At 42.3% G+C, this 14,196-nt stretch overlaps 1 protein-coding gene across 1 annotated transcript in view; it reads left to right on the plus strand.

The window, feature by feature from the left end:
• Positions 1 to 213: 213 nt before the first annotated feature.
• Positions 214 to 14,196, plus strand: part of CHP1 (calcineurin like EF-hand protein 1) — a 30,201-nt gene continuing 16,218 nt past the window's right edge. Inside the window, exons 1-2 of the mRNA XM_081314389.1 lie at positions 214 to 501; positions 12,040 to 12,112. Of these exons, the coding sequence (XP_081170515.1) occupies positions 435 to 501; positions 12,040 to 12,112 (140 nt within the window). The 5' untranslated portion in view covers positions 214 to 434. The remainder of the gene's footprint in view (positions 502 to 12,039; positions 12,113 to 14,196) is intronic.

A 14,196-nucleotide genomic window follows, 5' to 3' on the forward strand; every position in this document is an offset into this window, starting at 1 on the left:
GATCCAAGGAACCCCACCCCACCCCCTCCCACCCCAATATAATCGTTTAAAGGGGTAAAAGCTAACTTGACCTAAGACACGAGGCAACTATAACCGGCGCTGTGTGCTCCGCACTCCGTAGTTTTCGGGGACAAAGGTGAGAGAATCACTCTCACCACAACGCCTGAACAGAGCTCAAAGGTGGAACCGATAAACGACCAGAAACGCGAGCGTCTCCCTCTGCGCAGAAGCAAGGAAAGAGGGAGGGGAGGGGGCGGGGCGGGGGCGGGGCGGGAAGTGGGCGGGGAAGCTGCGGATGATAAAGAGGGGGGCGTCGCGCCTTCTGTCAGTTGCATCGCAAGGAGCTCGTGCGACGTCTGCGCCGCTGATTGGTTCCGGCGCGGCTCTAGGCCAAGCGACTGGGGCTTTCGTTGACGGTTCGGGAAGCGGCTGCGATGGGCTCTCGGGCGTCTACGCTGCTTCGGGACGAGGAGATCGAGGAGATCAAGAAGGAGACGGGCTGTGAGTACCGACAGAAACAACGAGTGGCTGGCGGCAACGCCGGCCGATGCGGAGCGCTGACCTTCGCCTTTGGGATTCTTGGCCGGGCGAATTTGCTTGCCTTCGTGGCTGAATAGCTTTCACTGGCCCGACACGAGCCCTTCCGCGTTTTCGCCTCCTCGGACGGAGAGGGCCGGGTTGAGCGAGGTGGCGCTGATGATTTATCCCGGTCGTGACCATCACTCCGCTCGAAGCCCTTCCACGGGTCTCTGGGTCACCTTGGCTAAGTGCCTCTCCCGCTCCCTAGCCTGCGCCCTTTGCTCGGCAAGGGCCGGGTATCGGTCGTCTGAGTCGGCGCGATCCACAGCATCCCAAAGCCTTGCTTATACGGAACAACGAAGTTGCCTTCGTATGCCTTATATCCGGTCACAGGACCCCGGGAGAGCTTGGCCTTTGGGGGAAAAGACCCGCTTTTGCCCCACTTGGGAGACGGCTAGAAAGGGCTGTGTTAAAATGCATCCCCGGACCTTGAGTCGGGCAGAAATTGGTGGCTCTGATGGCCGTTCCCTATTTTGCTGCAGTGGTTGGGCTTGCTGAATGGGACTGTCCTTGCCATTTTTCATGTAGTAGAACAAGTTAAGAGAACCAATTGGTGGATCCCTCTTGCTTCATTTCTGTTTTTATCAAGTGTCGCCTGCCTGTGGGAAAAACAATTGGCGATCACTTTCCTTGATAGGGAGAGGAGCAGGATTGTGCAAGGATAGGTGGGTGCTTTAAACAGTGAGTTTCACACCTATAAAGTTGCCTAACGTGGTGACATGTCTTTTTTTTTCTTGCTACGTCCTCCTCGTTCCAGTACAGGATGTAGTATTGCGAGGATTGTAGTTGCGGGCTCTAAAGCGTTTTAATATGGTTTCCCGGTTTACTCCGCCTGCCTATCTGTTCCCAGCAAATGCAGTGTATCTCAACCGAGGAGACGCAGAAATTCTAAGTTGCCCAACTACCGGGTCCTAGGCATGGGAATATTTTGAACCTGTAAAGTTTCAGTCAAATCAATTCTAAAGGTAAGACTTGAAAGGGCGCTACACCTGTGTCCAAAAATAGCCTAGCTGACAAGTCACAGGTGCGGAGAGGAGGCTCACAGCAAAGCAGGAGGGAATTCTTCTGGTGCTCCTGCTCAGAACAACCTCTCTTCTTGCCTGGGGCTTGTTATCAGACAATTTCTAAAGATGGGCTACTGAAAGATCAAGCTAAGAGACTGGAGACAGAGCAGATGGTTAGCATAAGAATGAAAGAACTGGTACTGCTCAGGAAAAGATGATAAGCAGGGTAAGAAGGAATTGGGGAAACTGAGAAAGTTGTAAATGTGGAAATTGTGTGAGGAGGACCTGAAGCCAAGGACAAATTGAGATGAAAAAAAGTATGAGAAAAGATTAATGTTTTCATACATGCCCTGTATAAAGGTGCTGTGATGATTTTGTATATGAGGCATTTCCAGCAATTTAAAGTGGACAGAGTGGAAGATAGGAATGGCTAATGAGAACAGAAACATTCAGTAATCTCCATATGATGCCTCTTTTTCCTCTCGGCAGACCCAATCCATTTGTGATTGCTTTGGATTTCTGAGCTTGGTTCCAAGCAATGGAGGGGAATAAAGTCTCCCTATCCCAGCAAATAAGGGAAAGATCTGATGCAATAATAGTAAGCTAAAAGAATGCTGCAGCTTCCATGTTCTTTTTGCCTTCTGATGTGAGGAGCCTGGAATTCAGAAGGGGGTATCTGCCAGACATTTCCTTTCTTTCAACCCTCCCCATATGAAAAGTTGTGCTGATAAACAACAATAAAGTTATAATTAAAATGATTTTCTGTGCAACACAGACATTGTGTTCTCTCAAAGGGAATTCAAGTTCTGTTTTGTAAGCACAGGTCTAATGTTTTTTTTTCTAAAGAGGATTACATTCGTGTATATAAGGATCTTGTGTGAGATCCCACAAATGTTTGGAAAAAATCAGTCAAGTATCACATGTACATAGCTCTACAGAAGTCAGGTGTCCAGTCGCTTTCATGCCAAAATCACATTAGGAAACAGAATAAAGGAAAAGGGACAAGGTTACAGCAGGCCTAGGTAACTAATAGGAGCTGAGCAGATCTTAGCTTTTTTTTTATTGAAAAGTTTTACAATACATTTTTTTAACCAAACAAAACCCCTCCCAACCCCCTCCCCTCTCCCCAACCCTTCCCAACACCTCCCTCCCTTCCCCCTCCCCGACTTCCCAGAGCTAAGTACAGGGTATAAAAATACAAACAATCATAATCTACCTTATGCAAACAACAATAAGCTATTAAATCTATCGCACTTTAACTCTTATAAAATAACTACAAGCAATATAAATATCACATCAATACTTATTCAAATGCTAGATGAAACTTTTTAGTCCCATATTTATTCTGAATATAATCAATCCATTTTTTCCACTCCACAATATATCTCTGTTGCGAATGGTCTTTCAAGTACGCTGAAATCTTTGCCATTTCCGCCAGGTTGGAAACTTTTAAAGTCCATTCTTCTATAGTCGGCAGTTCTTCCTTCTTCCAATATTGCCCTACTAAAAGTCTTGCTGCCATAATTAAATTCAACATCAGCTTAGTGTCCACAACAGTAGTATCAGTAATAATACCCAGTAAAAACAATTGCGGACAAAACTTTATCCTTTTCTTAAATATCTTTTGCATAGCAGATCTTAGCTTTTAACAAAATTGTCCAAGCACATTGTCATTGAAGTTTTCCACGTTGTGCCCATAGCAAAAATTGGGTTGACAAAAGCAAGAAAACACAACTTTAAAATTGGAATAATTAAGTATGGTTTTAAGCTGTCTCATCTGTGGCCTGGGAATGAAAGGAAGACAGTATCATGTAGAAATGGATTTTTTTAACCAAGATATATTCATGCTGTGAAGAGGACATGAGGACGAGCCCTTTGTTATACAGAAGCCAAATTATGTTTATATGAACACTTACTCCTACTATGAAAAAGTAGTCCCCCTTGCAGCCAAAGGATATGTTATTTTCCGTTTAACAAAAAAGTCTTTTCCTATTGTATTTCAATTCTTTATTATGTTATTAGAGCAAGTATAGCAGTTCAGTTACTCATCTAGTCATTTTAGAATAATGGAATGTGATGTTAAGGGAACAATTCTGGAAGGTTTTTAAAATTTGCCTGTTTTGTTTTTTGACATACAGTAGCAGCCTATTTAAAATAAAATATGTAGACATCTATGAACATAGCTCTAAATCATTCTCCCATTGCTGAATTACTGTCACTTGAGGATTTTTTATTGTTTAAGACTCATATGTAAATGCCATTTTGCTTAATTTGTAACATTGGCTAAGTATTCAAATTATTTTAACTTTGTTAGGATTTTTATGCTGCTTTAAGCATTGATGAATGTTTTTAAAATATTTCTGTCTATTGATTGGTAATGATAATAGAACATATTGGGAGGAGAATAATTCACTCTTATTTCATTGATTCATTAGTTAATCATTAAGAATAGATTTGTGTCTCTTACTGTTTTGTGCATTTTTACCTTTGTTTAAGAGCATTATTTGTCACCGTGATACCCTGATCTTTTTAAAATGACGAATATACAGTTACCAATTCAAAATGGATATTTATATGAAGTGCTTTTTCTTAGATTGTATGCAATGCTGTAATAATTTATAACCAAGTCTAACAGAATAGTTCTGTGAGTACATACTGAGAAATACCATAGAATCTAATTATATTTAGTCATACCACAATAATATATTAATCTTACATATTCTTTCATTTCTATTTCTCCTCCATAGAATTAGATCTATTACTATATGAATCTTTGTTTTTATATATGTAAAATGCATGCATACTATTGGCAAATTATTTATAACTATAATTTATCCTTGACATAGCCTGGAGTAAATAAAGCACAATTAGAAAAAATAATTTGGAATTTTTGCCTCCCTCTGCCTATCCTCCCATAATTCTGAGTGCAATGAGAGGTTTTAGCATAGGTTTAATAACTGTACCTCTGTACCTCTAACTTAAAATATGCTGCAGCCTTTATCTTATGAAGATGAACAACCTGATAACATTGTAATTTTTTATGGTTAAAGAATTAAAGCTAAAAGAGCAAGTTGCCTGGGGGCCCCTATTAGTTTTGTAGAAGAGTTGGGTCCTAATGTGGATTGTCTGTTATCAAAAAGAGTGAGGTTTATTAGGCAATGTCATTTAATAATAGAGAAAAGACGAGTTAGATAGTTTGAAGTTACTTGCAAATGTTCAGTATTTTGTGCATGTGTGTGTGTTTGGTCTGATACAGTTTTATGTTAGAGAAGAATGTACAAACTGCCAAACTGAATTAGACAAAGGTGTTTATAATATAGATTTGTTATTCCAACTGTTACTTCTAACTTGAGACCTACAAGTTGTGTTCCTCAGTAGTTGATGACTCTTAATTAAGTGAAATACTACCTTGGTTATTAAATATCAATGATGATAGCTAACTTATAGTTACTGAGTAGTATAGGGTTGTTTTGTCATAAAAATATTAGAACTTAAAACAATGAATTTATAAGTTAATAGTGTCCTTGTATAATAAAGACTGATACAAGCCTCTGTGCTGAGGTGTATGAACAGGGACAATTCTCTGTTACGGTACTTAGGATATAAAAATCAGAATCAATATGTAACACTTTGGTGTTCATTGAAGTGGATGTATCTGTTGTTTAATTGATAATGGGGTAGATTAAAACTAATATTTTTAGGGGTTCCCTATGCAGTCAGATTGTATTTGCAGCAGTTTCAGTGTTGATCTTGTTTCAGAACAGCTAATCAGACTTTACCTTTTCATTTTTTAATCTTAATTCCTCCTCACCTGCTCTCTCAAACTAATTTTCATACTATTTTCCTCCTCCTTAATACTTCCCTTCTAAACCCTTTCTCAGAGACCTATTGTAATAGGAGTCCTTGGAATAAAGAATGCTAAATTTCATTATGGTACAAAAGTTCACAGCAGACAATTCAATTTTCTCAATTAAGAAGCTGAACTTCCTGGTTGTGCAGGCAAAAAGTCTGTCAACGACTGCTTGTGTGCTTAGCGTGTCTTTTTTCCAGTTCTTAACTACAGCATATATTAGAGTAATTCTTTGAAAATGTTTAGTATATTTTGTTGTAAAAAATATACTTCACTTATCATAGGGATACTAAATCAGTACAGATAAATTAACAGTCGAGTAGGAAAATCTTCTAAAAACTTGGAAATTTAGAAGATATTGCAAATTCTCATCAAAAAATGTGATACGTTTGGTTGTTATGCAATAAAATTTATTTCTTTATTTTAATTTTTAAATAACTGTTTTTCACTACAATAGAAAATGATCAAGAAACTTTAGGAGCTGGGACTGTAGTCTTTTCATTAACAGTCTGAAACTAGGGACCGGATAAGTAATAAGATACAGGTGATTGACTAGGTAAGGGATCTTGGCATAATGGTTGATCATTGAATATTTGGTCAGTGTTATTACATAAAAAACCTAATTCTATATTCAAGGTCACTAGGAAAGTAATTTTCTACATTGTGAGATCCAAGGTTAAATATTATGGCTCAGGACAGGAATTCACATAGTGCTTACAGATTATTATTATGTTGATAAAATTGGAGGAAGGAATATCAGTTTGATCTAGTAACAGGCTAAAAACCAGGAGATTGTGAATTCTAGTCCCATACAATGGTGGTGTGCCATTGAGAGACCTATTCAATGATGGGTGTTTATATAAATTTGCTGAATAAATAAATTTATAAAATTTGTAACAAATGACACATGGGTCAGGACTACTTTTATTATAACATCTGTAGTAAAAAAATCTTGCAAATCTGATTATGCTCCCCCTCTCCCTTTATCTTCCTGTCAGTTAGGGAGGGGCCTGTCTGAGACATTTATTCACACTCATTTCTTGACATGGTCTGGAGGCCCCTCTTAACTGTCTGTTGCTCTTCCTTCTGTCCTTCAAGGCCATTCTCCATGCCTTCTACATACGTACATCTCTTTGATCTAGACGAAAAGTGTGATATAAAGCTACAACTTAATTACAATTAAGTATTTCACACATTGTATAGACCACAGGTCTGCAACCCGCGGCTCCAGAGCCGCATGCAGCTCTTTCAGCCGTCTCTTGCGGCTCCCAGTCCTCTGCCATGTGCAGTCCAAAAAAAATAAAATGTGGGACTAAAAAAAGTTCAACCAATCAATTCAAATATGCAGGGTAGGTGCATATCTCGCCTTGGCTCCACTCTTCAGTCAAACCCTGTTCTGCACATGCACGCATGTACGCGCATGTGCACACATTTTTTGCGGCTCCCAGTTTTTCCTTTTGTGAGGCAACTGGTTCCGAGTGGCTCTTTCACTGTTTCAGGTTGCTGAGCCCTGGTATAGTCAAACTGTCAACACTGAACATATACTGTTGTTTTTAAAAGATGGTAAGGAAATTCATAGAGGATAGGACTATGTCATTATGGAAATATATTGCCTCTAGAATCAGAAACAATATCTCAGTACAAGTTACTTGGAAACTGGGAGTTGGTTGGCATATAAATTTAATAAAGTAAATCAAAGAGACAGGTAGTTAAAAAGTATGACATATGAATGAATGAGTCAGTGAATAAATGAGTGGAAGAGTGTTGTGTCTTGTGGATTTTCTGTAAGCACCCTTTTGGTCACCTTCACATTGGCATCCTTCAGTCTCGAGAGACTATGGTATCGTGCTCTGGAAAGAGGTCCTAAAGCAGCATCTGGTGTGGCTAAAAAGGCTAATTCGAGAGTGACAGTCCCTTCCACACTGAGGGCAGATACAATCTGTCCCCTGTCCAGCCCCCAGATTTCGCTGGTTCCAGGACTACCTCTTTGCCTCAGCCTGCCGCACAAGTGTCTCTTCAAATTGGAGAAGGCCATGCTCAGCCTCCAAGCTGACCGATCAAAGGTCAAGGTTTCCCAGCTGTTACTGTCCATGCAAAACTGGAGTGTCCTCTCCAAAGCACGAGGCCTGGGTAGATTAATATGGAGGATAGACTGCTACCCAAGCAGCAGATGGAATGGCGAGGCCGATACGATTACTTCCAGCTGCATTGCAGGAGTTACAAGAACGTGATTATACACAGTCACGAACTGGTTCCTGGACTCCGGCTTCAGATTTTACGTCGAGGTTGTCTCCTGAAGCCTTGTCCAGTAGTAGATATAGCCACAAGGCAGTGGAGGTTTGAAATCAGAGTTTCCCTTCTCCTAGAAGATGGTTCTGCTGTTTCATCTGCTGTTGGGGCACAGAGCCCTCTTCCGCCTTCAAAACCATTGACCATCTTCTCCTGTAACCCTGGAAAGGGGCCCTTACGAGGTGCTACCAGCCAAGCCAGCTGGACCAAGGTTTTTTAGAGAGGTATTACTCCTCCAGTGGATCACGTTTTGTCAGAACTCTCTGCTATGACCTGTCTGTCTTGGGTGGCCCTGCACGGCATTGCTCATAGCTTCATTGAATTACTCAAGCGCCTTCTCCACAACAAGGCAGTAATCCATGAAGGTCACCTTAACATAGTTAATTTTGTCACTGTCATTCATCTGCAACTGTCAGAACTTTTGCTATTGAAATTAAAGAACCAGCATAATCATTTAACAAGTAACTACTGATAAGCTGCCAGTTCTTGGAAGTCGTTTAGTCAATGTGAGAGATGCTCCTGTTGATTTAGCACAGGCATTCTGCTTTATTGGCATATATCTATGGACACGGCAATCTTTATTGGCATATATCTATGGACATGGCAATCATTTTTCAAATTGGCAGATAATGGTTGCCTACTTGCTTTATATTATTCATAGATATTTTGATATGATTTGATTAGACAGAATAGAAAAGAAGATGAATGGAGTGTTCATGGAATGGATATAATGCTATTCCCTTTAGTAATAGAAGCCTTCTTTTGAATCTGTCACAGATGTTTCTATAATGCCAAAATAGAATATAAAAGAGTTGACTGTTATCTGCATAGTTTGACTTCAGTTACCTTTTACCTGATAATTTGGATTAGAGGAATATTGTCAGGGCAATGTCTTAGATGAAGGTTCAGAGGAAAGAGAACTACTGTAACTATAAATGGTTTGAAGATTATATTAGTATCCAGTAGCATGATCCAGGCTCTCTTCTACTGAGAATGAAAGAGTCATACAAAGTGAAAAGCCAGTATGAGCCGCCTGCCCCAGACAAGGTGACTTCCTCTACCTCCAGCAGAGCAAATTGCCTCAAATGCTAGTTGCCTAAAGGTAGCCATGCAAGACACTCCAACAAGAGGGGCTGAAACTGAGTGAGGGGAAGGAGGAATATTCTGCAATTCTACATTTAAAATCTAAAGCATATATCGATTGTGACTTTGTATTCACACACACAATACACTGCCAAAATCTAAGGTAGCCAACCATAGGAAAGGATTTTGAAGATGTGCAAGAATTGCAGGTGAGAGGAGAAAGTCCTATTGTTTTGGTATATCACCTTGATAATAGGTAGTTCCCACCCAGGTTTTTTTTAATGTTCCTTTCCTTTCGTAGGTTAAAACATTTTCTGAAATTCTAATAGCCTTCTGCTTGTTGAAGAACAGCTTCTTCATCATAATTTTATTTATAAACAATGTTTATACATAGCAAAAAAGCATTGTTTCTGGGCAGCAGTGATTGGTTCAAGGAAAGGCTACTGTACTATTGTGTAAATTTCCTGAAAGAAAGCAATGTAGTGTCTTCAACAGAGTTCCATTTATAAGGAATAAAACTAAGCCAAAGGAGTCATTTCCAAATCCGTCACGTCACCCCCCGCTGTCAGGAGGCGGAACCGACCAGGTGGTTCCGCCCCAGGTGCCTGATGGACCCAGATAAATTCCAGATGGCGCTTGGACCGATTCCCACCTCCCTCTCCCACAACCCAGTCGAGTCCTTAGTTAATGCCTGGCAACAGGCTGCTTCGGAGGCGCTCGACCGCGTTGTCCCTTTGCGGCCTCTGACCCGGCGCAAGTCCCGACTCGCTCCTTGGTTTTCCAAGGACCTGCGGGAGATGAAGCGCCAGAGAAGGGGCCTAGAGAGCATTTGGAGAACCAGTCGGTCTGAGTCTGACCGAACACAGTTAAGATCCTTTTCTAGATCCTATCTTGTGGCAATGAGGGTGGCAAAGCGCGCCTACTTCACCACCCTCATTGCGTCCGCAGATAATCGCCCGGCCGCCCTATTTAGAGTGGTCCGCTCCCTTTTAAGTCAAGAAACGGGAGAGGACCCCCTACATAGACGGGCTGAGGAATTTAGTAAATATCTGGTGGACAAAATTGCTCAGATTCGGGCTGGTCTGGACTCTGACTGGGCAGTATCTAACGAGAGGAAAACGATGAAGTTGGCCAAGTACATTTGGGAAGAGTTCGATCCTGTGACTCCGGATGAAGTGGACAAGATCATGGGGAAACTAAGTGCCGCCACATGTTTGTTGGACCCGTGTCCCTCCTGGCTAGTCTATGCATCTCGGGAGGTTACACGAGGCTGGCTCCTAGCAGTTATCAATGCCTCACTGAGTGAAGGGTACTTCCCTGCTGCCTTGAAAGAGGCGGTGGTAAGGCCCCTCCTCAAGAAACCGGCACTGGACCCAGCTGTTTTAAACAACTTCCGTCCTGTCTCCAACCTTCGCTTCCTTGCGAAGGTCGTTGAGAGCGTGGTGGCACGACAGCTCCCTTTGAACCTGGAGGAAGCTGAATATCTAGATCCGTACCAATCGGGTTTCAGACCAGGGCACAGCATGGAGACGGCATTGGTCGCGCTGGTGAACGATCTCTGGCGGGCCCGAGATAGAGGTTATTCCTCTGTCCTGGTCCTATTAGATCTATCAGCGGCTTTTGATACCATCGACCATGGTATCTTACTGCGTCGTCTTGAGGGGCTGGGAGTGGGAGGCACCGTTCTGCGGTGGTTCTCCTACCTCTCGGACCGTTCGCAGACGGTGTTGGCAGGAGGGCAGAGGTCGAGCCCTGGGCCTCTTAATTGTGGAGTCCCTCAGGGTTCGGTGCTCTCGCCCCTCCTGTTCAACATCTATATGAAGCCGCTGGGAGAGATCATCCGTAGCTTCGGGGTGAAATATCATCAATATGCTGATGATACCCAGCTATTCATCTCCACCCCGAACCAACCCAGTGATGCCCTCGAAATGATGTCCCGTTGTCTGGAAGCGGTACAGATTTGGATGGGAGAAAACAGGCTTCGACTCAACCCGGCCAAGACTGAGTGGCTGTACATACCGTCATCTCGTTTAGTCCAAGAGGTTCCATCTCTGACTATAGGAGGAGAGATGTTACCTCCCATTGATAGAGCACGCAATCTGGGCGTCCTCCTAGATTCACGACTCAGTTTTGAAGATCACATTGGAGCCGTGGCTAGGGGGGCATTTGCACAGATTCGTCTTATATACCAATTGCGCCCCTTTTTGGACCGAGATGCCCTACGTACAGTCACCCACGCACTCGTTACCTCCTGTATTGATTACTGTAATGCTCTCTACATGGGGCTGCCCTTGAAGACCACCCGGAGGCTTCAGCTGGTGCAGAATGCAGCTGCAGGGGTTGTGATGGGAGCTCCCCGATACTCCCATATTACACCCCTCCTGCGTGAGCTGCATTGGCTACCAGTTGCCCTCCGGGTGAGATTTAAGGTGCTGGTACTTACCTTTAAAGCCCTACATGGCTTAGGTCCGGGATACTTGCAGGACCATCTGCTGCCGGGAACAAATTCCCATCGTCCAGTACGCTCACACAGAGAAGGCCTCCTCAGGGTACCGTCAGCTAGGCAATGTCGGCTGGCGACCCCCAGGGGGAGGGCCTTCTCTGTGGGAGCGCCAACCCTATGGAATCAGCTCCCCCCTGAGCTTCGGATGGCCCAAAACCTCCAATCCTTTCGCCGCGGCCTCAAAACACACCTGTTCCACCAGGCTGACCTAGACTGACAGGCATTTTAATTAATTTATGTTTAGTATTTTTAATTCATTTTTAAAATTCTCTAATTTTAATTTACTGCACTGATGTTCTCAATTTCATTTTTATCTTGATTTCTGTACTTATTATATGTTTTGTTGTTAGCCGCCCTGAGTCCTTCGGGAGATAGGGCGGGATATAAATCCCATCAATCAATCAATAAATAAATATAGCAGCTAAGGAAAGGAGAGTATATTTTGAATCCTGTGCTTTTCTGATCATGAAGAGTGTAGAAAATATTAGGAATCATAGAACTTCCAAATTTGTCTTGATAATAATGCTTTCAGACGTGAATTGCAAACATAATTTTAAGTAACACCTGGTATTCATTAGCTTTATGTTCTGCAAGAGCAATTTTAAGATTTCTTTGTTAAATTTGGAACATTACAAAATCCAAGTTTCGAATTACTGTTAAATAACTCTTTATCGGATTAATTGTTGGTATTTATGTTTAATTTAAGCCTTATTTCTTTGTTTTCTCTACAGTTTCTCATAGTCAGATTACTCGTCTATACAGTCGGTTTACTAGCCTGGACAAAGGAGAGAATGGTACCCTAAGGTATGTACTCTTAGCCAATTATTCCCTTAACTTTCCAATTATGCAAATGGTCTTTGCATTTCTCTCCCAAATTCTTGTCCCAGATTCAGATTTTCTTCATTATGATCTATCCCTAACCTGATCTTCAGCCATTACAACCTTGAACCCATTGCTACTATGACAGAATCTACCCATCCATCTTGCTACTGCTGTTTTTCTCTTCCACCTTTCCCAGCATCAGAGCCTTCTCCAAAGAACTAAGCCAGAGGTCTTCAAACGTGGCCCTTTTATGACTTGTGGACTTCAACTCCCAGAATTCCTCAGCCAGCATGCCTGGCTGAGGAATTCTGGGAGTTGAAGTCCACAAGTCATAAAAGGGCCAAGTTTCAAGACCCCTGAGCTAAGCCTTTGCATAATGTGGCCAAATTATCATAAATTGAACCTGGTTATTTGTGCCTTGAATGATTTGTTCAGTGAGCCATTTTTTTCATTTTCTTGGCTGTCCATGGTATTCGTAGCAGGTTTTTTTTGAAAACATTGATATTCTTTCCGTCCTGTGTCTTCAAAGTCCAACTTAGTGTGGTGAAATCTCCAGCCAGAGTGGGGGAAGATATGAAGATGTTGGCTAGCTTAGAGGCCTTGCATAGAGGGAGTGACACAGACCTGAACTCCCCCCAAATCCCTGAAATTTTTATCTGGCTGTCGCCAAGAGAATGCAGTCAGTCTGGCGAGATTCTTGCAAGGAGGTGACCAAGAGTAAAGACGCAACTCTGCTCAGCTCACGGTGTTGTTCTGGTTCCTTGCGTTTGACACTTTCAATTGCACTGTCACAAGGAATACTATTTGCTTGCAGTATTCTAATCTTTCCAGGTACAGACATTTTACAACAACTTTTCCTTGACTTTCATGGTTGGTCTGCCAAGTGCTACACTGCAGTATATTTCTTGACTGTTTCTTTATGTTTGTTGTTGTTAGTTGCGAAGTCATGTCCGACCCATCGCAACCCCACAGACAATGTTCCTCCAGGCCTTCCTGTCCTCTACCATCTTTTGGAGTCCATTTAAGTTCACACCTACTACTTCAGTGACTCCACCTCATTCTCTGTCATCCCCTTCTTCTCTTGCCGTCAATCTTTCCCAGCATTAGGCTCTTCTCCAGTGAGTCCTTCCTTCTCATTAGGTAGCCAAAGTATTTGAGTTTCAGCTTCAGGATCTGGCCTTATAAAGAGCAGTCAGGATTGATCTCCTCTAGAACTGACCGGTTTGAACGCCTTGCAGTCCAAGGGACTCGCAGGAGTCTTCTCCAGCACCATAGTTCAAAGGCCTCAATTCTTTGGCGCTCAGCCTTTTTTATGGTCCAGCTTTCACAGCCATACATTGCAACTGGGAAGACCATAGCCTTGACTATACGCACTTTTTTTGGCAGGGTGATGTCTCTGCTTTTTAGTGTGCTGTATAGATTTACCATGGCTTTCCTTCCCAGGAGCAAGCGTCTTTTAATTTCTTGGCTGCAGTCCCCATCTGCAGTGATCTTGGAGCCCAGGAAAATAAAATCTGTCACTACCTCCATTTCTTCCCCATCTATTTTCCAGGAATTGAGAGGGCCGGATGACATGATCTTGGTTTTCTTAATGTTAAGTTTTAAGCCAACTTTTGCACTCTCCTTCACCTGCAACAATAGGCTCTTTAGTTCCTCTTCACTTTCTGCCATTACAGTAGTATCATCTGCATATCTTAGGTTGTTGATATTTCTCCAGGCAATCTTAATTCCAACTTTTGATTCATCTAGCCCTGCCTTTCTCATGATGTGCTCTGCATATAAGTTAAATAGGCAGGGCGACAGTATACAGCCTTGCCGGACTCCTTTCCCAATTTTGAACCAATCAGTGGTTCCGTGTCCAATTTCTCACTGTTGCTTCTTGACCCGCATATAGGTTTCTCAAGAGACAAATAAGATGGTCTGGTACTCCCATCTCTTTAAGAACTTGCCACAATTTGTTGTGATCCACACAATCAAATGCTTTAGCATAGTCAATGAAGCAGAAGTAGATGTTTTTCTGGAACTCCCTAGCTTTCTCCATGATCTAGCGTATGTTGGCAATTTGA

The sequence above is a fragment of the Vipera berus genome (assembly GCF_964194415.1).
Source record: "Vipera berus genome assembly, chromosome: 1".
Taxonomy (NCBI): domain Eukaryota; kingdom Metazoa; phylum Chordata; class Lepidosauria; order Squamata; family Viperidae; genus Vipera; species Vipera berus.